Raw genomic sequence first — 23,655 nt, forward strand, 5'->3', positions numbered from 1 at the left:
CCAAGAACTGCAGCTAAAGAAGAGATATCCTGTACATTCCCGACTGGGACAAGCACACTCTTGGCCACATTCACCTTTAACCCAGAAACTGCCTGAAAGCAAGCCAAGATACATCTCAAATATCTAAGTTGAGACACATCTGCATCACATAAAACCAGAGTGTCATCTGCAAATAGTAGATGTGAAATCTCCACCTGATTGTCAGCATCCCTTCCCACCCGGAATCCCATAATGAGACCAAGAATCTCTGCCTTGTGCATGAGTCTGCTTAAGCCCTCCATAACAATAAGGAAGAGAAAAGATGACAATGGGTCACCTTGTCTTATACCCCGAGAGCACCCGAAAAAACCAGCTGGAGAACCATTCACAAAAATTGAGAATTTAACAGACGAAAGACATGTCTCAATCCATGTCCTCCATCTACTTCCAAACCCTATTCTTTCAAGCAAGTAAAGAAGAAAATTCCAGTTAACATGATCATAAGCTTTCTCGATATCAAGTTTGCATAGAACTCCAGGAACGCCACTCCGCAACCTTGAATCCACACATTCACCAGCAATAAGAACTGAATCGAGAATTTGCCGTCCTCCAACAAAGGCATTCTGGGAATCTGAAATAATCCCATCCATAACTTCTCTCATTCTATGAGCAAGCACCTTAGCTATGAGTTTGTAAATACAATCAACTAAGCTAATAGGACGAAAGTCCTTAATATCTGAAGCATTGCCCTTCTTAGGGATAAGGGCAATAAATGATGCATTGAGCGATTTTTCAAAAACACCAGTTGAATGAAACTCGTGAAAGGTACTCATCACTTCATTTCTCACAACCGCCCAACTTTCCATCAAAAAGCGTATAATGAACCCGTCTGGCCCCGGGGTTTTATCCCCATTACAACTGGATAAGCCTTAAGAACTTCTTCTTCAGTAAAAGGAAGCTCTAACCCATCTCTCTCCAACACAGAAATAGCCTCAAAAGGAAGACCATCAAGCTTGGGTCTCCAACCTAAAGGTTCTGTGTAAAGCTTCTGATAAAAAGAAACGATCCCGCTACGTACCTCTTCCTCCCTCCACAACTCTGCGCCTTCAACCCGTAGACATCCTCTATGATTGCTCCTTCTATGAGCATTAGCAACTCTATGGAAAAAATTTCTATTACGATCTCCCTCTTTCAACCAAAGAGCCCGGGATTTTTGACGCCACGAAATCTCCTCCATACAAGCAATCTCAGCAAGAACTGCCTGACATGAAGCTCTCCTAGTAGAAAGAGACTCCACATTTCCACCCGCCTCCTCAAGCCGATCAATCTCAGAAAAATCAGCGAAGACTCTATTCTTCCCCTATTCAAGATTCCCAAAGACATCCTTATTCCACTACTTAAGAGCGAGTTTGAGAGCTCTTAATTTCTGTGTTTAAATGAAGCCGGGCGCACCTGTAACGATCGCTCCCTACCACCAAGAACGAACTGTCCCTTGGAAGTCCTCCACTCTCAACCACATATTCTCGAAACGGAATGGGGTTTTCTAGAACACAAACCCCACAATCCAAAACTAAAGGAACATGATCGGAGGTAACCCTTTCTACTACCGCCTAAACAACAACTGGGAATTTTTCTTCCCACTCCCCAGAGATCAAAAATTTGTCCAATCTTGATAGAGTAACTGGGTCTCTACCATTAGACCAGGTATAGGATGCACCTTCCATTGGTAGATCAATGAGAAGGAGCTCATCAATGAAGTCGGAAAACTGATCCATGTCTATGGACCTTCTTCCCCCAGTAGACCTCTCTAACGGGAACCTGGCCGAATTAAAGTCCCCACCCAAACACCAAGGTAAGGAGCACAGATCATGAGCGTGGCTTAGTTCCTCCCATAAAATAGGTCTCTCAGCATCAACGACCGGTCCGTAAACCCCGGAAAAAACCCGTCTAAAATTATCTTCTTCCATCTTAAACTCACAAGAAACAGAAAAACTCCCTTTCCACACATTCAATCTGGACAACCACCTACTGTCCCACATGACTAAAATACCACCCGAAGAACCTGTAGCATCCAAGGCCTCCCATTCCACAAACCTTCCACCCCACAAACTTCTAACCACCCTGTCAGTAATGGATGCCAACTTGGTTTCTTGCAAACAAACAACCTGGGCCCCCTATTTCCTTAGAGCTACCTTCACCACCCTCCTTTTATTCGGGTCATTGAGACCACGAACATTCCATGTAATGATTCGTAGCTTCATTAAAAACCAATTGAAATTAACTCCCCTCCCCCCTTCCTCAAACTCCTACTTCTAGTCCTACCCCTTTCCATCACCACGCCTTTCTTCTTGTCGTAATTGACTTCAGAGATGAGATTCTTAATCTCATGAATCCCTTTCCAAGACGATATGGGCTTCGTGTTTATAACTTCATTAGTGACTGCTATCTGAGTTCCAGTCACAATTGCTTGGAGAAGAGATGAAGTCTGAGCATAACCTTCTGAAGAAACTCCCAACAACTCACTGGTAGTTCCAATATTATCAACCACCCACTCCCTCCCCAAATCAGTAACCTCATCTTTAAGAGTGGCCTTATCATAAGAATGATCTAGAACTTCTCATAAGAAACAGACTATCTCTGTCTTGTTTAACTTCTCATTTGATAATACAATCCAACGTCTCTTTTAGTAGAATAGGTTTACAAGCATGGCAATTACAGTAGGAAATTAATATTTTGCAAAAAATTAAGAACAAAATAAAACATAAAATAAAAATTACAGGTGCTCAAAGAGGTATAATGCATGTATCTTATGGTGTGCTAGCATTTGAATTTCGGCCTATCACATATTATAGCAAACAACTGTTGAATATAAAACGAAAAAGGAAAGAAAAGAAAAAAAAAGAAGAAGAAGAGAGAAATAACATATATAGTATTGAAGATTTAATGGAGGAATCAATATATAGAAAGAATATATAGTACATAGTTATAAATTATAAAATACAAAGTGATGAACTAAATGACATGTTATAATTATAGTACATTGGGAATGGCCAAATGAGGAATTTGAAAGGAGAAATTCAGAGAAATCTCACATGACTTTAGGGGGTGAGACAGATAGCTCAAATCCTTCACGCCTCATATTCTCGATTAATATACCTGATTTGTACATTAGGAATTTGCATTATCACATGATTTAATTTGAGGCCGAAAAGAGGAAGAAATTGAAGAGGAAATTTTATTATTAAAAAGTTAAAAGCTTCCTATTAGATTGAGTTTTAAAGGTGACATGAAAGTAGAAGACATGGAGAATAGGTTATGAAAGAACTAACCCAATTGAAGCTCTCCCCTTCCCTGAACTTCAAATGACTCGGACAAGCCCGGGATCACATTTATAGCAAGATTTGTTTCTGCTTCAGCCATTAATCGATCGCCAATTTTTCCACCAGTCAACTACATAGAGATAAGAAGTATCAGATCACATCGTGTAATCTGGTCAATGACAATTGGAGGGAAGGCAGGAACATCTTAAAAGAATGAAGAGGTAGTGGAAGCATAACAGGGTTCACGTGTGACGACATCACTTTGAATACAAGAGTGAGCACATGCCTTAGGTGGGTTGCAAGTTATCATTTTATGCTACTGTTAAAGCATGTATAAAATTATTGATAGAGAGTATAAAGCAAAAGGGCAAGTTATTACAGAAACAACAATAGAAGCAGGTCAAAGTGCAAAGGGCACACCTTAGGAAGCTCAAAGGTATGGTGTATGATGGAAGCATAGAAAAAAGTTCTTAAACCAACATGAAGCAAGGACACAAAATATCAATCTAAATATTTTGAACACTTCGTGAACAAATCAAGAATCCACTTATCGACTGAGGAATAATTGATCACTGTGTGCAAGAATAACTAGAAATAACTCTCCCTAGATTTCAGAAAATCAGGAAGAATGCAATATTATACAATTCCATTGTTTTAAAATAAAATTTGAATAATATAAAAAGTTGAGAGGTTTTAAATTTGTTGTACAAGAAAACCATGTTTTTGTTCAAAAAAGAACTGCAAATCTTACAAATGTTCATCTAAAAAGGGTAAAAAAAAAAAAAAAAGACACGGAATCAAATCAAAAGTCGGAGCACCACCTAATATGCAAGGTTCTTGCAACAAATCGTAGAAACACATACACAATTTTTTTAGAACAATTTAGTAGAGTGAAATTCTAAGCCTCTTGCCATGTTCAGCTTCATTCTCCCAAAGAAATATTATATAAAATCCCAGGGGTGATGAAACGGAATCAAATATGGCACCTTAGAAGTCAATACCGTACTTAAAGCCAAGGGAGTCCCATTTCTCTTCTTCTTCTCTTCTTCTTCTTTACGAATTTGTAATGTTTAATGTAAAAGTTCCAAGTGGTTAACAAAATACATGGAAAGAACCTAATTGGGGATACTATTTCTTACCTTACGAATGCATAGAATAATCAGGGCCAACTTTAGACCTATTTAAAGCCTTTCTAACTTAGTTAAGAAAATACCCAGATTATGAAGCCAAAGTACACAAGACATTAATATGAACAAACTAAAGTATATGATATGGTAAAGCTTGAAAAGGTACCCAGGATGCAAACTTTATGAAGTCTGATCTAGGTTGGTTGAAAAAGCTCAATGTAGATGCTGCATTCAGTTCGGGGGTTTAGTAAGGGAAGGGGACAAGAGAGCGAACAAGAAGGCATTCCATGGCAAACCCACGAATAAGGGCTAGCGGGCATATGTACGTTGGCCAATCAAACGCGAAATTCATTCTCCCTGAATTTGTTGGACCATTCCTGAAAACTCTTACAACAGATCCAATGGATCAGTGGTTAAAAGTCAAAACCCACTCAACCCACCCACAGAGAGAAAGAGATCAATGGCAGACATATCCATCGGCAATAAAGAGCCAGAAGCATTACACTTTTGATTGTTGTGTCTTCCAAAAAATCAAGATAAAATTTGTAACTTACTTCTCACATTGATTAATATTTAGGAAGTATTTTAGATATTGGTTTAGAACTTTTGGCATACTTAAAACTCCCAATTAGTGAAAAATGCTTGATTTTGTTTAGGGTTCATTAGCTTCTAACAAAAATTTACCCTAATAAGAACAGGAGATCCTCCAAAACTCCATTTGCTTCACCTACTTTGAGTCATTGCAGCAGCTTACCTTACTAAATAATAAACCACCATGAGCTCATCTTCTTTTGCGTTTGTTTCTCTCTGATTAGAAGAAAAGATTGTGTTTTTTTTTTTTCAAAAAAGCTTTCCCAACCAGTTACTGTGTTCCAGCCTTGGTCCGACAGAGAATCCCAAACCCACAAGATCGGGAAATTGTTGCATTATATTTGCCTAGGTGTAAATAGAAAATGAGATAATTATCGTGAATCTGACATAGAAGGAGAAAAGAAGAAAAAATAAAAATATATACTATGCCATTCACCTCCTGAGTCCCACACCAAGATCTCACTAACCAGAAGCATTAATCTACTCAATTCAGCTCAATAAAAGCCTTGGGATTCCAATAAAAATTACTTGGATTCACGCGGCAGTCAGCACCAAAGGTCATATACCTCCTCAAAAGATCAATCATCATGCCTCAAATCAATGCTAACATGCAAGATTAAAGATCAACGAGAATATTGAGTAATGGAAGCAGGTTATCTGTAACATTGTAGAAGAAATCATCACACTTACATGGGTACCATCACGACCTGCCAGTGGGGAGTCATTGACACCAAAAGTCATGGAAATGGTTGGGGGATCCAATTCAACAGTCGGCAATGCAGTCATTACCTGGCAGATGTAACAAGTCACCTCAAAATAATGCCGAAAAATTACACTTTTAAACAATGTAATGCTGGCGTGGTCACGAAAACAAAACAAAAAAATTTGTAGCAACATCTAAACATGGGAGAGAGATGAATCTGTAAATATTCAGTCCTCTACATAAACATCAACTGATTTATTTATAAAATTTTCCTAAAATAAAAAATCAAACAATGCTAAAATTTGCCACTATGTTTTGACAACAAACTTAAGAGTACAAAATTTCATAACTTTTTACCATTGGGCCATGGCCTGGGTGGTATAACCTCCACCTCCCCAAATGGGAGGTTGAGGGTTCAAGCCCCAACTAGGGCAAAAATGAGTGTTTACGTCGCTTTTTACCACCACCCACCCAACACAAGTGCACAAAATGTTAAACCATCACCAGCCATCCTCTTAGGGTAAAGAGGATGTGCTTTTAATCTCCACTACAGCGGAATACTTTTTGTTTCCTTTTCTTGTTTCTTTTTAAACAAGAAACATAATGTCATAGTGAAGAAAGGATAACAAGAAAACCAAAGGTCCTATTAAAATATTCTTATTGGAAGGCTTCTACACCATGGGGGAGAACATATTGACCATGAAGTAGCTGCACCTGGAAGACATCTGCAGAAACCAAACTAGGTCTTGACCCCTAAATACTACAATGCAGATTTGGCCCGAGAGCAAAGAATAAACCTAGATATAGCAAGTTCTAAATTGGAGGTATCTAATTCAGCCTCAGTTGTGGCCTAGAAAAGCATGAGAAACTTACCACAACTACCACCCACTTTAATTCCATGCATCCTTTAGCAATCTATTTATCAGAGATTCAGGACTGCAAGAGGATATCTAGTATCTAGTTAAAAAAATAAACCTCATAATACCGTTAAGCAGCATAGTGGCTCCGTAAAGTCATTTATATTTGCGATGATTGTATTTGTGAATGTATAGTTTGGAAGTTGTAGTAACCCAAAAATAATTTTTAGCACACTAAGTTCACAAAGTGCACGTACCCGTAGCCAATAACCCAATAATATTTACATATAAAGCCTAATGACCCAATAATAAGTTGCATGAGCCAAATATAGCAACCCGTAATATTCACAGCAGAATGCAAATACCATATTAACTATGGGACCAAAAAACCATGTTAGTTTCACATCACACAAGGGCACTTCTGTTTGTTTTTTTTTTTTCTTTCAATATCAAAGAAAATATCTATAATTTGCATGCATATCCCATAGTAGTGGTTCAATGAACTTCCTCTTAAAGTAGCATTTAGAGATCAGTACTCAACCTAAGAAAAGAAGTGCCATAAAAAAGATAACAAATAGAATATACTGCTTAGTGCTTACTCAATGTGGAAACAACAACAACAAAAAAGGAGTCACACACCTCCACATTTGCCACTGTGTGGCCTATCGATGGACTTGCCAACCCAGCCATTGATACTATATCTCCGGCACCTGCGCTATCAATTAGAGCTATGCTCATGCCCTTCTTTTTCATCAGTTTCACAACCTACGTGGCAAGAATTATTCAGTTAGCCCAAAACACAGTAATGCTGATAGTGGAAAAAGTCATATTGATTGATAAGCACGTTACAAATTTTAAAAAATGAATGAGTTGGAATTTCATAATGCACTCTCTTTTTTTTCTTTTTCTTTTTTTGGGGGTGGGCGTAAAGTTGTATATCAAGTGTAATAACTGTACAGGTAAAAGGGGGGGTTTACCCCCCTCCCTATATATTTATATATATATTAAAATGGCTAAAAAAAGCACTAAAAATAAGTCAGATGGAAGCAAACAAACGGCTAAAAAAGCACTAAAAAGAAGTCAGATGCAAGCAGAAAGTAAAATGCTGCAATGCCTAATCCAAAGTCAAAAAAAACACATCAGTCATGGCAACATAGCTGTAAAACATTCCTGCAAACAGAACGCTGCAAGGTCGAACCCAAAGTACAAAAACACATCAGTCACAGCAACATAGCTGTACAAAACATTCAAGCAGAGAGGAAAATGAATCTGGAATTCCACATTCACACCATTACCACTAGTTATTCTACGCTGCAGGCACCTTGCAGAAGGAGCATAATCTTAGTCTAACAATGTCAGCGATCTCCTTTTGAGTGGAAGCAACATCAATACAATCGTTTGCAAAAGAACTATTATTTCATTTTGATGTAACCAAAGACGTCTTAAAAGAGTTTAATATCTGGTTCGGGTGGTTTTGCTGTTCTTTATACACATGTAAATTCCACTGAGCTTCTAATTTCCTAAAAGTAGGTCAATTCAAAACATGGTTTTGGATTCAGTATAGGATGGTAAACAATATTGTCAAAGATTCATAATAACGTTAATTTGAGTTTGTGAGTTGAAGCTTGAAAGTGGATTTTGGGCTCCATGATATGCAACAGAATCTGTAATCTGGGTTTGAAGTTTGGACTATGAAAGAATCTAGAGGGCACAACTCCTTTTCTTTATAGGTCGTAAGAAAGAGAGCTCTCAGTGCCGCCCAAGGGGCAGAAACTAACAAGATAAAGCTTACCATCAATGGATCAGTCCATTAAGTATAACTGGCCACAATACAAATGCAAGAGTAAGATTAATTTAATTATATTCGGTTCCATTCAGATGCCAAATTCGGTAGAAACTCAATTCAAGGTTCAAGGACCTTAGTGATCCAGAAAATAAAAGACCAATGGTGGAGATATTAATTGTTAAAAAGGACTCAGAGGACAAAGTAGCAGGCTCCAGGAGACAGAACTTATCCTTAGAAAGCAATTATATTAGACCACCAACCTTCCCATCTTCAATTTTCTCAACCCCAGAGTCTTTCCCTCGAAGTCCGTGTACTTTGTCACCAATACGAATGATTCCGGAAGTAATGCGCCCAGTCAATATCCGGCCAAGATAGAAGTCCCGCTCCATCATAGAAACCTGAAAGGAGCTGTCAAACATCTTTCTCAACATTCCAAGTAAAGATAAAAAATCATGAAGAAAAAGGTAACAGAGGGAGAAGGGGGTGGGGGGAAGTAAGAGAGAGAGAGACGAAACAGTAATCTTTTTATAAAATAAAATAAATAAATAAAGGTTTATCAGAAGATCAAGGATTTCCACTCACAACACACACTTCTCAACAGGTATAAAAAAAAGTATCTACATATTGAGAGTGACCAATCTATAATTTGCATGATCAACTACCCAAAAGACAGGTTGTCCTTAGTCCATACCAACTTACATAAAAGAACACCATTATGATAACCAAATCCAAGGGATTGGCTTGCATTGCTTGCAATCTTCTTTCATGGAGGCACATCAAAATTTGCCTAATTTGGAGGAATCTCTGCATAAGAGAAAACTCCATTGTGGTCCACAGTATTTCAAGGCTAGTGATAGTTCAACCATGTCTTTTATCCCTTCAATCCCAATCTACAGGTCCATTTGTCCAGTGTTATGTTTGGTTGGAAGGAAGGAAGGATTGAAGAGGGATACATGATGCTTCTCATGATTGGTTGGAGGGAAGGGAAGAGAAGAAGGAAGCGAGGGATGGAGCATCCCTCCTAGCCTGTTGTTTCTTTATCAGTCCAAAATTGGGCGGGGAAAAAAGGGAAAGAAAGAATAATTAACCCAAAAAAAAGTCATACCAATTTCTCTCAGGCATTACGAGGATATATTGGTAAAAAATGTAAAAACTCTCCTTCCTTTCCTTCCAACCAAACAAAAAATGAGGGAGGCACCTTCACTTCCCTAGGGCTGCCTCATCCAACCCTCAAACCAAACGGAGCACAAATGTGGTAAAAAAGGTATTCAGTTTGAAAGTCAATGTACAAAAAAATATATATAAATTATTTCCGAAATTTTTTTTATAACTTTTCCAACCTATCCTATTTTCCAGTAAAATGTTAATGCATTAATTATTTCAGAGGCATGGCAGTTTCAGAAACTGATATTTTTCTAATTGAGTGTGAATGAATAATATGGTGTCTCCTTACAAAGTAGGGATTTTCCATATGACCAATAAAGTTGTACCAGAAGGGAGTAAAAAGCATATACAGAGGAGTCACAGTGCAAGCTCTACAGTAATATAAGAAACAGGTGACAGAAAATACAAGCATGCAATTATGCATATAAATATGCTTGCTTGCACTCATGCCCATCTGCATGAGAGCATGTGCTGATGTATGTCTACATGGGTGCGTAGACCTTTGTAGGTAAAAATAAAATTTGCAATCAATGGTTTATTGCTAACCAGCATCTGGAATGGTGCATCGAGGTTTGCTGTTGGTGGAGGAACATGCCTTATGATTGCATCAAGTAACTGTGACATATTCTTCGCATCAACAGGAGGACTTTTGGTGAAGGTGGATGAAGCCCATCCTTCTTTAGCAGAAGCATAAAGAACAGGAAAATCTAGCTGCTCCTCTGACACAAAAATACAAGAAATTTTTATTTTAAATTAGATTAAAAACTAGCTAATTATGAAAGCAAAACAAACGAAGGAATAGAATATTTTCACTTCCAGCAACTGTTGCACCTGAAGCACCAAGATTTGCAAAAAGGTCAAACACTAGGCTCTCAACTTCATCACATCTCTCCTCCGAAACTGCATGTATGATGGTTAGAAACATGAGTAATTTAGGAGTAAAGATTAACATAAAAACTACAAATCTTCAAATAAGAGAATATGCTCTTGTGTGGCCACAAAACTGATTCAAATTTTTCTTCAAACAGATAAAACATTCAAAATATTTTAAGCATACTAGTCTGCAGCATATTTTGTTAACCAGTATTAATCTAAAATGTACCATGAAGTAGAATCCATTTTTGTCAATTTTTTGGTTTCGTCATAGAATTACAACATGCTGGTACTGGGACACCTTGGTGTGCCTTCCCTGATTTTTGTCGCTATAAAACTATGTTTACTAATTAATACATTAAAATGGAACAACCACCATAAAACATAGCATTAATGTAAGGGTTGAAGATTTTGATAATAACAAAAACAAGATTTTAGTAAAAGATGAAACAAAACAATTGAAAAATGCAAAGAAATAAAAAAAGAGAACAATGAAATAACTAAGCTGTACAGTTTGAATGCTTGTATTCAAAAGTCTCCGACTATAGATCCAGTGGAGTTTCCCCATTCAAAAATCAATTCAATGTACTATGCATTCAAAATGATATCGTAATCCTAAATCTTAGCTGAAATAATTCAGATAAAACCGTAGGATCGGAATCCAAGGCTCTGATGTGTCAGAGAGTGAGCAGTGAGTTTGACCTAGATGTGGAGTGAATAGAACCTATGAATATTATTTTGCATTTAAATAACTATTCTAATTACTGTTGATCCTTTTTGAAATTCAGCTAATCAGCTAATTATGTCTTTCATTCATCATCACACAAACTCATAAAGCAATAAATAAAGTACACACACAATATCTTTTATGTGCAAAACTCAAACAGGATAAAACACAGAACCTATCAAAATCCACTATATGAGAAAGAAGTTACTACGTTAACAGACTCTAACCTAAGAATCATGTAGTCCCTACTCCCTCCCGACTCAGACTTGCGCAAGATCGCCCCAGATCTTCCAGCCATTGATCTGTAGACAGACTCGCTCCTTACGCAATCTGCTTCTCCATGGACTTCTGATCTCCAATAACTAGTTACGTAGGGTAAAATGTTCTTAATAAACCACTAGGTTGATGCTCGGATGGATATTCTCAATTCACAGCTCCTTGCTTTGATTATCTCAATCACATATAAAATGGTAATTAATGAAGAACCCTAGATGGATTCTCAAAGCTTTCCTCATCATTATCATCATACTTGCCTTAATCCCATATGGATGGGGTCAGCCACATGAATTATTTCTCTCCAGGCTTTTCTATTACATGTCAAATCACTTACTATATTTAACTTTTTAAAATCATTTTTAATAACCTCATCCCATGTTATTTTTGGCTGCCGTCTCCGTCTCTTACCTTCTATTACAACTAGTCTTCCTCTCATTTGACCGGATTCTCAAAGCTCTCTCTTTCTAAATCCTCTTAATAATATATAAAGAGTTGAAAGCTAGTGTGAGAGATACCCTAAACTGATAACTCCATATTTATAGCCGATATAGGAGATCCATGTAGTATGGCAAGTAAAAGTCCTTGTAGAATTTTCATTTGAGTTTCCATAAAGTGAGCCCGTAGGGTTCAATTGGTTGAGCTTTTGATCAAAGCCTACTGGACACTCATTGATCCCTCTGATCGAAGCTTACTGGATTTGAAGGGAAATTTCTGTTTAAAAACTCGATCCATCAACCATTTGATCTTTCCGGTTTAACATTATTCCAAAAAATATCTAAAACTTTTATTTTGAAAAGCCATTTTTGCTAAAAGTTTAAAACACATACAAAACAATTTTATGAGCCCAACCAAGATTTATAAATAGAAAAATAATAAAACAAAGTTAACAAAATAGGTCAAATTAGGTCTTTCTAAGGCCAATTTACCTGTGTCCTAGTTATGTGATTGAGTATGCAAATTTTCCACCGTGTTCTTTGCAATTCTGTGTTTGTCTTGTCTTCAATGCATATAATCAGACGACTCAAGACACTTTGACACATTACAACACAAGTTCTAAGAAGGAATATACCAACACATGACTCATATAACTAACAAATTCTAACATAAAAAGAAAAATGGAAGTGTTGATTATATACAACTATTTTATAACCTCCTAACAGTTTGGATATGTTAACCTAGTACTAAGGCAGGTCACGTGTCAAAATCAGAGCACCTTAGTGTGATTATATTATATAAATCTTCTTGGACACTTGTGGAGAAATGTTGATGGAGAACAAGGTGCAACTCAAGAGCTAGAACCACATATGACCAGCACTTACCATTGGAGAAGGGGAAAAGAAATATAGAATAAGGGATTTTAGTAATTTAGGGTTTTTATTCATGCTTATTGTTATTTTTTATAACGTTTGAATTTTAGGGTTATTTTGGTATTTTTGGATAGGCACATACTTTGGGAGGAGTTGGGGTCTGTGAAGGAACAGTGGGGTCTTCCGTTGTGTGTTGGAGGCGACTTTGATGTGGTGAGATCCCCTTTGGAGAGATTGACAGGAGGAAGGTGGACTTTAGCTATGGTTCAGTTTTCAGAGTTCATTGATGGACATCATCGTCATGATTTGCCGATGGAGGGAGCGAGGTTTACTTGAACCAGTGGCAGAGAGTCACCCACTTTTTCACGCCCGGATAGATTTCTCATTTATGGAGATTGGGAGGAGAAGTTTCCGGATGTGGCACAGGCAGCTTTGGCTAGATTGATATCGGATCATATTCCTTTGATGTTAGATTGTGGTGGGTTGGGGTTGAGGATTACTCCTTTTCGTTTTGAAAACATGTGGCTTAGGGCGAATGATTTTCAGGGAAGTATGAGTTCTTGGTGGGAAGGGTACACGGTGTCTGGGAATCCGAGTTTTATTCTTGCAAGTAAGCTTAGGATGTTGAAGAATGAGCTTAAAAGGTGGAACAAGGAGGTGTTTGCCGGAAAGCTTCGAATCTTGAAAACAAATCTTAAAAGGTGGAATAAGGAGGTGTTTGGGAGCTTGGTGTGGAGGAAGAATAGGGCTTTGGCTGATATTGCGGAGATTGATCAATTGGAAGGGGAGGGTGCTATTTCGGAATCTCAACGCAGTAGAAGAGCAGCTTGCCAGGCAGAATGTGTGGAGATTGCTCTTTTGGAGGAAATCTCGTGGCGTCAGAAATCTCGGGCATTATGGCTCAAAGAGGGGGATCGTAATACGAAGTTTTTTCACAGAACTGCTAATGCTAATAGGAGGAGTAATCATATTGGGCGGATGTGTGTGAATGGTGCAGTTTTGTCTTCAGAGGAGGAGGTGCGAAGTGCTATTGTCTCTTTCTATCAAGGACTTTATTCTGAGCCTCTTCGTTGGAGACCTCGTCTAGATGGTCTTCACTTCGATTCTATTTCTGCCTTGGAGAGAGATGGGCTGGAAAATCCTTTTTCGGAGGAGGAAGTGCTGAAGGCTTTAAAGAGTTGCAATGGTGATAAGGCTCCAGGTCCTGATGGTTTCACGATAAGATTTTTGTTGGAAAGCTGGGAGGTGGTGCGGTACGAGATTATGGGCACTTTTCATGAGTTCCATTCCACGGGGCGATTTGAGAAATCGCTTAACGCATCTTTTATTGCCCTTATTCCTAAAAAGGGTGGTGCTTCTAATATCAAGGATTTTAGACCCATTAGTCTGATCGGGTGCATTTACAAGATCATTGCAAAAGTCCTTGCCTTTAGATTGAGGGAGGTCCTGGATGGAGTTATCTCTGAGTCTCAGAATGCTTTCGTTGGAGGTGGACAGATTCTGGATTCCGCTTTTATTGCTAGCGAATGTGTGGATTCTAGACTTCGTAGTGGGACTCCTGGTGTTCTGTGCAAGCTGGATATTGAGAAAGCCTATGATCATGTTTGCTGGAATTTCCTGTTCTATCTGTTGGAGAGGATGGGTTTTGGTGAGAGATGGAGGACGTGGATTGTTTCTTATGTTTCCACTGTCAGGTTTTCGGTGTTGGTGAATGGCTCTCCGTCGGGGTTCTTTGGCAGTTCTCGTGGGCTGAGACAGGGGGATCCTCTCTCCCCTTTTCTTTTTATTATTGTTATGAAGGCCCTTAGCAGGCTGATGAGAAGGGCGGTGGATTTGGGGGTTTCAAGATTGGCCCTGAATCAGTTCAGCAGTTGGAGATCTCTCATTTACTTTTTGCGGATGACACTATTGTTTTTTGTGAGGCTGATATTTCCCAGTTGAGGTATCTGAGATGTGTTTTGGTTTGTTTCCAGGCTGTTTCTGGTTTGAAAGTTAACGTGGGAAAGAGTGTGATTGTTCCTGTGGGGGACGTTCAGGAGGTGGACACTCTAGCTGCTGTCCTAGGATGTGGGACGCAACGCTTTCCCGTCTCGTACTTGGGTTTGCCGCTGGGGGACTCGGCTAGGAGGGTGGGAAGTTGGAACCGGTGATTGAGCGGGTCGAGAGAAGATTAGCGGGTTGGAAAAAACAATATCTGTCAAAGGGCGGTAAAGTTACGTTAGTGAAGAGCACTTTGTCAAGCCTTCCAACGTACTTTCTTTCGCTTTTTCGTATTCCAGCCTCTATTGTTGGAAGACTAGAAATGCTCCAACGTAATTTCCTTTGGGGGGGTCGCGGAGAAGAGTTCAAGTATCATCTTGTCAAATGGGAACAGGTTTGCAGGCCTATTCAGTTGGGAGGGCTTGGAATTAGGAGATTGGCCCTTTTCAATTGTGCTCTTCTTGGTAAGTGGCTTTGGAGATTTGGTAAGGAAAGACATAGATTATGGAGAAGGGTTATCTCATGTCGCTTTGGGGAGGAGAGAGGAGGGTGGTCAGCTAGACCAGTCAGGTCTGTTAGCGGAGTGGGGGTGTGGAGGGCCATTGGTAAGGGGTGGGATGCCTTTTCCAAACATATTAGATTCAGAGTTCGGGATGGAAGAACTGTCCGGTTTTGGGAGGATCCATGGTGTGATGATAGGCCTTTGGCCCTATTGTTTCTCAGGCTTTTTAGGATTGCTGTTGACAAACATGCAATGGTTGCTGACTACTATCGCCTTGATAGTGGAAGGTTGTCTTGGGATGTGCGTTTCCGACGAGCTTTTCAGGATTGGGAGCTGGATGATGTCACTGGGTTTTTGGCTCTTCTTTACGGATAGGAGGTGGAGGGGTCTGGGGCAGATTCCTTGATTTGGGTACCTTCTTCTCAGGGGATGTTCCAGGTCCGGTCCTTTTTTGTGTGCCTTTCTGGTTTTCATGGTACCTCATTCCCATGGAAGACGGTGTGGAGGTCTAAGGCGCCTCTTAGGGTGGCCTTTTTTGTGTGGACTGCAGCTTGGAGTAAGATTTTGACTTTGGACAACTTGAGGAAGCGAAGGCATATCATTGTTAATAGGTGTTGTCTTTGCAAGATTAATGGGGAGTCGGTGGATCATCTTTTGTTGCACTGTCCTGTGGCTCATGATTGTTGGAGTTTGATGTTTGGCCTGTTTGGTATTCATTGGGTCATGCCTCGGTCATCTTGGGAGTTGTTAGATATGTGGAGGGGCCAATGGGTGGGGGCTCAGGTCAGAGTTTTCTGGAGGGTGATCCCTTTTTGTATTTGGTGGAGCCTTTGGAGAGAGCGTAATGGAAGATCTTTTGAGGGAAAGGAATCCTCCATTGGGGTGTTAAAATTTTCTATCATTTGTAATTTGTTTTGTTGGGGTCAGGGGAGAGACTACTCCTCTCTTGAGGAGATTGTTGATTTTATGAGCTCTTTGAATTCATAGGATCCGTTTTGTCTTTGTATAGTTTGGGTCGCGTTCCCCTTTTTGAACGCTTTTAATACAATTTACTTATCAAAAAAAAAAAAAAAATTATTGAGTGGAGAAAGGTGCGGGCCTTTGCAGAGATTGATCGTCGAGATGGTATAGGTGGCATTGATGAGGGTCAGAGAGCCAGAAGGGCCGGGTGCCAAGCTGAGATTGCAGAGAGTGCTTTGTTGGAGGAGATTTCCTGGAGACAAAAATCTAGGGCTCTATGGCTTAGGGAGGGCGACAAGAACACTAGGTTTTTTATCGGCTTGCCAATGCCCATAGGAGGGGTAATCACATTGGGAGGCTCACAGTTGATGGGGAGGCTTTTGTTAGGGAGGAGGATGTTCGTAAGGGGATTGCAGATTTTTATCAAGGCTTGTTTAGAGAGCCTGTCTCTTGGAGACCGCGTTTGGATGGACTTCATTTTGATTCTATCTCTGAGATTACTAGGGACGGACTGGAGATCCCACTCTCAGAAGAGGAAGTGTTGAAGGCGTTAAGGAGTTGCAACGGGGATAAAGCTCCAGGACTGGATGGTTTTACGATGAGATTCCTTTTGGAAAGTTGGAATGTGGTCAGGGTTGATGTGATGGGTACGTTTCATGCGTTTTATTCTCAGGGGCGATTTGAGATGTCTTTGAACGCATTGTTTATTGCTCTTATACCGAAGAAGGGGGAGCTTCAGATGTGAAGGATTTTATACCTATTAGTTTGTTGGGCTATATTTATAAACTAATAGCTAAAGTCCTAGCATTGAGATTGAGGGAGGTCCTGGACGATGTTGTTTCGGAATCGCAGAATGCTTTCATAGGGGGGCGCCAGATTTTGGATTCCATACTCATTGCTAGTGAATGTGTGGATGCTAGGTTGAGAAGTGGTGTTCCATGGGTGTTGTGTAAGCTCGATGTTGAGAAAGCCTATGATCATGTGAATTGGAATTTCTTGTTATATATGTTGGAAAGGATGGGCTTTGGTGATAGATAGAGGAGATGGATTGAGTTTTGTATTTCTTCAGCGAGATTCTCAATGTTGGTTAATGGGTCTCCGACAGGTTTCTTTAGCAGCCCGCGGGGGTTGCGTCAAGGGGATCCCTTGTCACCCTTCTTATTCATTACTGTTATAGAGGCTCTTAACAGGCTAATGGGGAGGGCTATGGAGTTGGGCTTTATCAAGGGGTTCAAGGTGGCAGGGATGACGCCCATAATTTGGAGATTTCTCATTAATTGTTTGCGGATGATACTTTAGTTTTTTGTGAGGCGGAGGAGACCCAACTGAGGTATTTGAGGTCCGTTCTGATTTGTTTTCAAACAGTTTCAGGTCTGAAAGTTAATGTGGTGAAGAGTGCTCTGATTCCAGTGGGGGAGGTTCCAAATATCGACGGTCTTGCCACGGTTCTGGGCTATGGAGTCAGTGTTTTTCCGATTTCCTATTTGGGCATGCCTTTGGGTGTTTCTTTGAGAACTGGGGGGGCTTGGGATCCTGTGGTTGAGAGGGTGGAGAGGAGGCTTGCAAGGTGGAAGAAGCTACACCTGTCGAAAGGTGGGAAGTTCATTCTGTTGAAGAGCACTTTGTCGAGTCTTCCTACTTATTATTTATCCCTTTTCCAAATTCCATCCTCAGTAGCCGCTTCGATTGAGAGACTGCAGAGGAATTTCCTATGGGGAGGGTTAGGGGATGAATTTAAGTATCATCTTGTTCGTTGGGATCAGGTGTGTAGGCCTATGCAGTCTGGAGGCCTAGGGATTAGGAGACTTGTGCCGTTTAACAGGACCCTCCTAGGGAAGTGGTTGTGGAGGTTTGGTATTGAGCACCATAGACTATGAAGGAAAGCTGTTGTGGGTTGTTATGGTGAGGAAATTGGGGGGTGGTGTTCAGGTTCGGTTTTGATTCCCGAAGGTGTTGGAGTTTGGAAAGCCATTCGGAAGGGGCAGAATGAGTTTTCCAAGTATATCAGATTTCGAGTTCAGGATAGGAGGGACATTCGTTTTTGGGAGGATCTTTGGTGTGGTGACCGTTCTTTAGCTCACTCTTTTCCTACTTTGTTTCAGATTGTTGTTGATAGGCATGCCTTGGTTGTTGACTACTATCGTCTTGATAGCGGGAGGATGACCTGGAATGTCCATTTTCGGAGATCTGTTCAGGATTGGGAGTTGGATGAGGTATGTGGTTTTTTGAAGCTTTTGTATAGTCAGGAGTTTAGTGGTGGTGACAGGGATTCTCTTGTTTGGGTTCCTTCGGCTAGGGGTTCTTTTTGTGTGAAATCCGTTTTTGGATGCTTTTCGGATTCAGTCGGGGTTTCTTTTCCGTGGAAGGAAGTTTGGCACTCCAAGGTACCAATGAGAGTGGCTTTTTTTGCCAGGACAACAGTGTGGGGCAAGATCTTAACGCTTGATAACCTGAGGAAGAGAAAACAGATTATTGTTAACTGGTGCTACTTGTGTAAGTGCAATGGAGAGCCAATTGATCATCTTCTCTTACATTGTCCAATGGCTTCGGACTATTGGAATCTTTTGCTGGGTCTTTTTAGAGTTTCTTGGGTCATGCCTCGATCGACGAGAGGTTTTCTAGAGGCTTGGAGAGGGGTGTATGTGGGTCCACAAGCCAGAGGACAGTGGAGGATGGCTCCTTTGTGTCTTTGGTGGTGTTTGTGGAGGGAGCGTAATAAAAGAGTTTTCGAAGGACAGGAATCCTCGGATGCTGCTCTCAAATCTTTTGTTATAAGTTCCCTTTCTTTTTGGGGTTCAGGTAGATATTGTTACTCCCCTGCGGTGACTATTGATTTTCTAGATTCCTTGGGGCCCTAGGCCCCTGTTTTCTTTGCTTGTATTTGGGATACATTCCCCTCTTGAACGCTTTTTATTGAATCTATTTATTGAAAAAATTGAGAACCAAGTTTTGGAATATTGAATATTATCGTTGAGTTTGCGAACTTCCCCTTTGTGTCTTCTCTCCCTTGTGTTCTTGTTGAATATTATCGTTGAGTTTGCGAATATATGGTCATGAACAACAAAAGATAGGATTTTTAAAAAATAAATAAACCAATCAAAGAAAGGACAAACTTAACTTGAATCCAACCAAAATTGGTAATTAGAATATTCATTAATTGAAACCAGAAAGGAAAAAATAATTCAAATGTTTCTAAAAAGAACAAGAGTGACTGATACCACAAAATCAATTCTCCCAATCTTCTTTGTAATAGTTTTGGGTATCACAAAGACTAATCTTGAGTGCTCTTTCCAATAACTCATTTCATTCTTTCCAGTTTCAAGCTTATTTACTTTCAAACATACATATATGTACATGTAGAAGATTTATATTTGTTTGCAGACCTCAACCTTCAACTAGGTTTTAGAGCTGAGAGAGAAGCACATGTAGAAGATAGGCCATACAAATGAGATGCCCTCCCTCATATCCAGGATTAGGATTGGTTAAAGCTTTCTCGGGTAGAGTTTTGGGAACAGAAACTACAAAAGTAACCATGACTTTTAAAACATAAGAAAAATGTATATAAAATTAAATCATCAGCAAATTAACTTATAGAAACAATAAAACTTGACTCAAACTGAAACTTTTTTTTTAAGAGGCCTGTTTTAGGGTTAAAAAATGTCATTGGTTCCAATCATGTCATCCCTACCTATTCTTCTCCTCTGTGCAGTCATAGGGATCCATTGAGATCGAAAACAGAAAGTTTTGGTATTGTCTTGATTTTAAGATAGGACCCATCAGGTTATAAGACATGATAATAAATAAATAAAAACTTAACACAGAAATACATGATACCGGGCAAAAAGAAAAGTGGAATAAAAGATGTAGCGGGGAGGGGGGGAACATAGTGGATAAAAAGTTTGCCATTACAGACAATTATTTAAACCCTTTGTTTTGCACTGGAAAGTGGAAACAGCATAAATGAAATATAAAGCAAAGTCTAAATAAAAATGTAGAAAACACAACTTTCCAAAAAAGTTATATACCTGCTGGTCGATCTACTTTGTTCAAAAGAAGAATAGGGCGCAGCCCATATTTTAAGGCCTTAGCAAGAACAAACTTCGTCTGCGCAAGCGGACCTTCACCAGCATCTACAACCAAAACTGCTCCCTCAACCATGCCAACAACCCGCTCAACCTATGTACTCATCCAAGAAAATTGAATTTGTATAAATATCAGTTACAAGCACAATAAATAAAAATATTAAAGTTCTTATTATTGTTCTTTTGTGTGAATATTTTCTGTTTAAGCATTTCAAGACAAAGTATAAAGAGAGATACTTCAAAGTTGAAACACTGAAAGTTCATGCTTTGAAACTTGCCTGATGTCTATGAAATATAACTCATGCAATAATTACTTCTACACCTAGAACTAATGTATATTATTCATTTCTTGCCCATTGTTCATTTTCCTAAGTTATTTCTTATGTAACATGTTTTACAAGTTTCTGAAATCTAAAGCTAAACTGCACATGGAGCATTTCCATTATATATATGAAGGGATTTTAGGCCAGTAACATAAAATTTCTAATTCCTTGATGACACCGTGCACATCGCAATTCTAAAAATCTTCTTGATGGCACATTCGTTTGGGCTTGTTGATGAAACCTTTGATAAGCATAAAAACAACCAATAATTACTTCTACACCGAGAACTAATGTATATTATTCATTTCTTGCCCATTGTTCATTTTCCTAAGTTATTTCTTATGTACCATGTTTTACGAGTTTATGAAATCTAAAGCTAAACTGCACATGAAGCATTTCCATTATAGATGTGAAGGGATTTTAGGCCAGCAACATCAAATTTCTAATTCCTTGATGACACTGTGCACATCGCAATTCTAAAAATCTTCTCGAAGGCACATTTGTTTGGGCTTGTTGAAGAAACTTTTGATAAGCATAAAAACAACCAATTTTGTGTTTTTGCTTTCAGCATTTTGCAGCAAGGAAAAATTCCGAAGTGTATATGGTAAGAAGTTTTTGGGGAAAAAAAGGGATACATGAATAAAAAAACAATAAAAGCACGTAAAAAATAAAATAAAATAAAGTGCTTCTTTGCAGTAGTGATGATTGTAGTACAGCTAAAGTTTTGTGATTAGTAACAGTGTGGCTGTCATGCGACTTAAAAGAAATTTACTTGCTTTTTTGCTTACCGAATATCATTTTTAAGATCCATTGCCATTTACCCCACAAGTTTTTCCACACTACCTCAAATACTTTCAGCAGAAAAGGTTTTATATTTTTAATTGATATGACAAATATACCCTACAAAATGTTTTAAGCTCTAAACTTCAGTTGTTTAAAATCTATAGAAGAAAGAAAAATAATAGAAAGAAAAATAATAGAAAGAAAAAATGGTTCAGTTGCTTCATGAATTGTCAGATATATCAAAAAAGCACCTCACTTCAGCTTCATAAAGCATGCACGAAAAAAGGCCCAAAGATCCCAATTTCCAATATTTCAACTCATGGCAAATCTTCTAAACTATTACCTTGATACATTAATAACTCTACACTAAATAGAAATCTTTGTAGAATCGGGAAAGGAAAAAAAATAACACACATTTGTAGAGACATACTTCACCCCCAAAATCTGCATGTCCAGGTGTATCGACCATGTTTAGCTCATTGTCCTTCCACGCAATGGATGTAACCTGCATAATAAACATGAATCAAATACCCTGTTTAGATACCTCATTCTGGAGTCATGTTAATACTCAAGATATCATCAACAAAAGAAGGTCCAATATGAACATCCATATGAAATAGAGTCTAGATTTAAAAATAAAATCCACAAACAAAAACAGCTCTATGGTCAGTATACTTGGTACATATAGTGTTGTTATGTGGTTCGAGCACAAAGGCATCATTCCTATCTCCACTTGGAAGAAATGGGTCAAAGTCCTATTGGCATTCAGCAAGTTCTTCATAACATCCCAACAATGTCATACATTAGTGATAGAATCTCATACTATTATTAACATGAATCAAGCAATATGGGTAATCCTTTAAGGGGAAAAAAAAAAAAAAAAAAAGCAATCCATTAAGGATATGTTCGTTTTAGTATATGTCATTCCCCGAAAAAATCTCATATCTCAATTAAGTAATTTGTACATGAGTTGGATTTTGATTCTACGCCATGGCAGCAGGAAAATTTTCATTAGAGAATATCCAATTTTATATAATGTGTTGTGTTAATGTGAAAGAGAGTTTTTTTTAAAAATACATATCCATCTCCACCCATACTAGTAAATTTCAACTAAACCTGGTCAGCCTGAGAGATTCGGTTTTCCATTTAGTTTCCAGAGAATGAAAAACTCAACTAAGCCAAATTATTGAATTGCTTGTCTAGTTTGTTCAGGTCAAAAATACTGAAAAAGTTACCCAAACAGTACAATGCATGAAACCATGGAATGAAAACAACTATGCAGGAATCAATTCCACGACCGAATAGAAAGATTTTTCCTCCTTTATGTTTTTTTTCCTCTTTCTATTTTGTTTGCCTGCTCATAGAACAGAGGGAAAGAAGTTTTACAGCTGATACAACCCGATATAGTATATGAAGTTATCAGCATGAGAAGTTTGAAGACTTGAGCTTTCATTTCATTTTGCTCTTTTCATTCACTTCTTTGGCAATCACACAGACAGAGGTAGTAGAGTTTAAGAAATTAGAATATCTTTTGGCTGCTTTAGTAAACAGATAAAATTGAAGTATTACATCTGATACAACCTGACAGAGAATTCAACGTCATGTTCATTTTCTTTGTTTTGTTCAATTCTCAGCACGAAACATTTGAAGATTCAAATTTTCATTTTTATTTTTTCTTTCCTTCTTTGTCCAATTCTACAACAATCAAACTGAGGCTTTAGGGTTTAAGAAGGTGCAATACCTTGGAAGCAATAGTTATACCTCGCTCGCGCTCGAGGTTTATGGAGTCGAGGGCGCGCTCGTGGGGGATGTCGGCGCCACACTGCCGGAGAAGCCGATCCATGAGAGTGGTCTTGCCGTGATCAACGTGAGCAATCACTGCCACGTTCCGAAGCCTGCTCGGATCCAGCGCGCCGCTGGGAACGGCGGAGGAGGTTGCGGCAGCAGGCGCTGCCGAGAAGGCTCGTGCGAGGCCGGTGGCGCGGGGGGTAGCATAGGTTTTGAGAAGGGTGGACGGATTGGAATTGTTGGAGGAGAGAGAATTTCTGGTGGTAGACCAGAGAGATCGTAGCAATGGACCGGCCATTTCAGCTCTAAGTCCAACACGAGCAACGATAGGGTTTAGGCTTTTAAAGGGTTTCGTCCTTTAAACCCTTTAAGAGAGTAGATATTTATCAATACATTTTCTTTTCTTTTTTCCACGGATATGTTTGAAGTGGAAAAAAAAAATTGTATAAGCTTGAGATGTCATTATATATATATATATATATATATATATATATATTGGTAATCAAATAATGCATAAACCTGGAATG

The 23,655-nt window shown here is 39.0% G+C and overlaps 1 protein-coding gene across 1 annotated transcript in view; it reads right to left on the minus strand.

The window, feature by feature from the left end:
* The window catches only part of LOC132308932 (uncharacterized), a 35,499-nt gene extending 12,029 nt beyond the window's left edge, over positions 1 to 23,470 (minus strand). Inside the window, exons 1-10 of the mRNA XM_059807233.1 lie at positions 23,082 to 23,470; positions 21,771 to 21,845; positions 20,178 to 20,328; positions 10,359 to 10,427; positions 10,074 to 10,246; positions 8,624 to 8,761; positions 7,217 to 7,342; positions 5,708 to 5,806; positions 3,309 to 3,429; positions 3,072 to 3,135 (exon numbers count right to left, since the gene is read on the minus strand). Coding sequence (XP_059663216.1) covers positions 3,072 to 3,135; positions 3,309 to 3,429; positions 5,708 to 5,806; positions 7,217 to 7,342; positions 8,624 to 8,761; positions 10,074 to 10,246; positions 10,359 to 10,427; positions 20,178 to 20,328; positions 21,771 to 21,845; positions 23,082 to 23,426 — 1,361 coding nt within the window. The 5' untranslated portion in view covers positions 23,427 to 23,470. The remainder of the gene's footprint in view (positions 1 to 3,071; positions 3,136 to 3,308; positions 3,430 to 5,707; positions 5,807 to 7,216; positions 7,343 to 8,623; positions 8,762 to 10,073; positions 10,247 to 10,358; positions 10,428 to 20,177; positions 20,329 to 21,770; positions 21,846 to 23,081) is intronic.
* Between the last annotated feature and the right edge of the window lie 185 nt (positions 23,471 to 23,655).

The sequence above is a fragment of the Cornus florida genome, unplaced genomic scaffold, assembly GCF_030987335.1.
Source record: "Cornus florida cultivar Cherokee Brave unplaced genomic scaffold, ASM3098733v1 CherokeeBrave_3.0.0_Hap2_Chr05, whole genome shotgun sequence".
Taxonomy (NCBI): Eukaryota; Viridiplantae; Streptophyta; class Magnoliopsida; order Cornales; family Cornaceae; genus Cornus; species Cornus florida.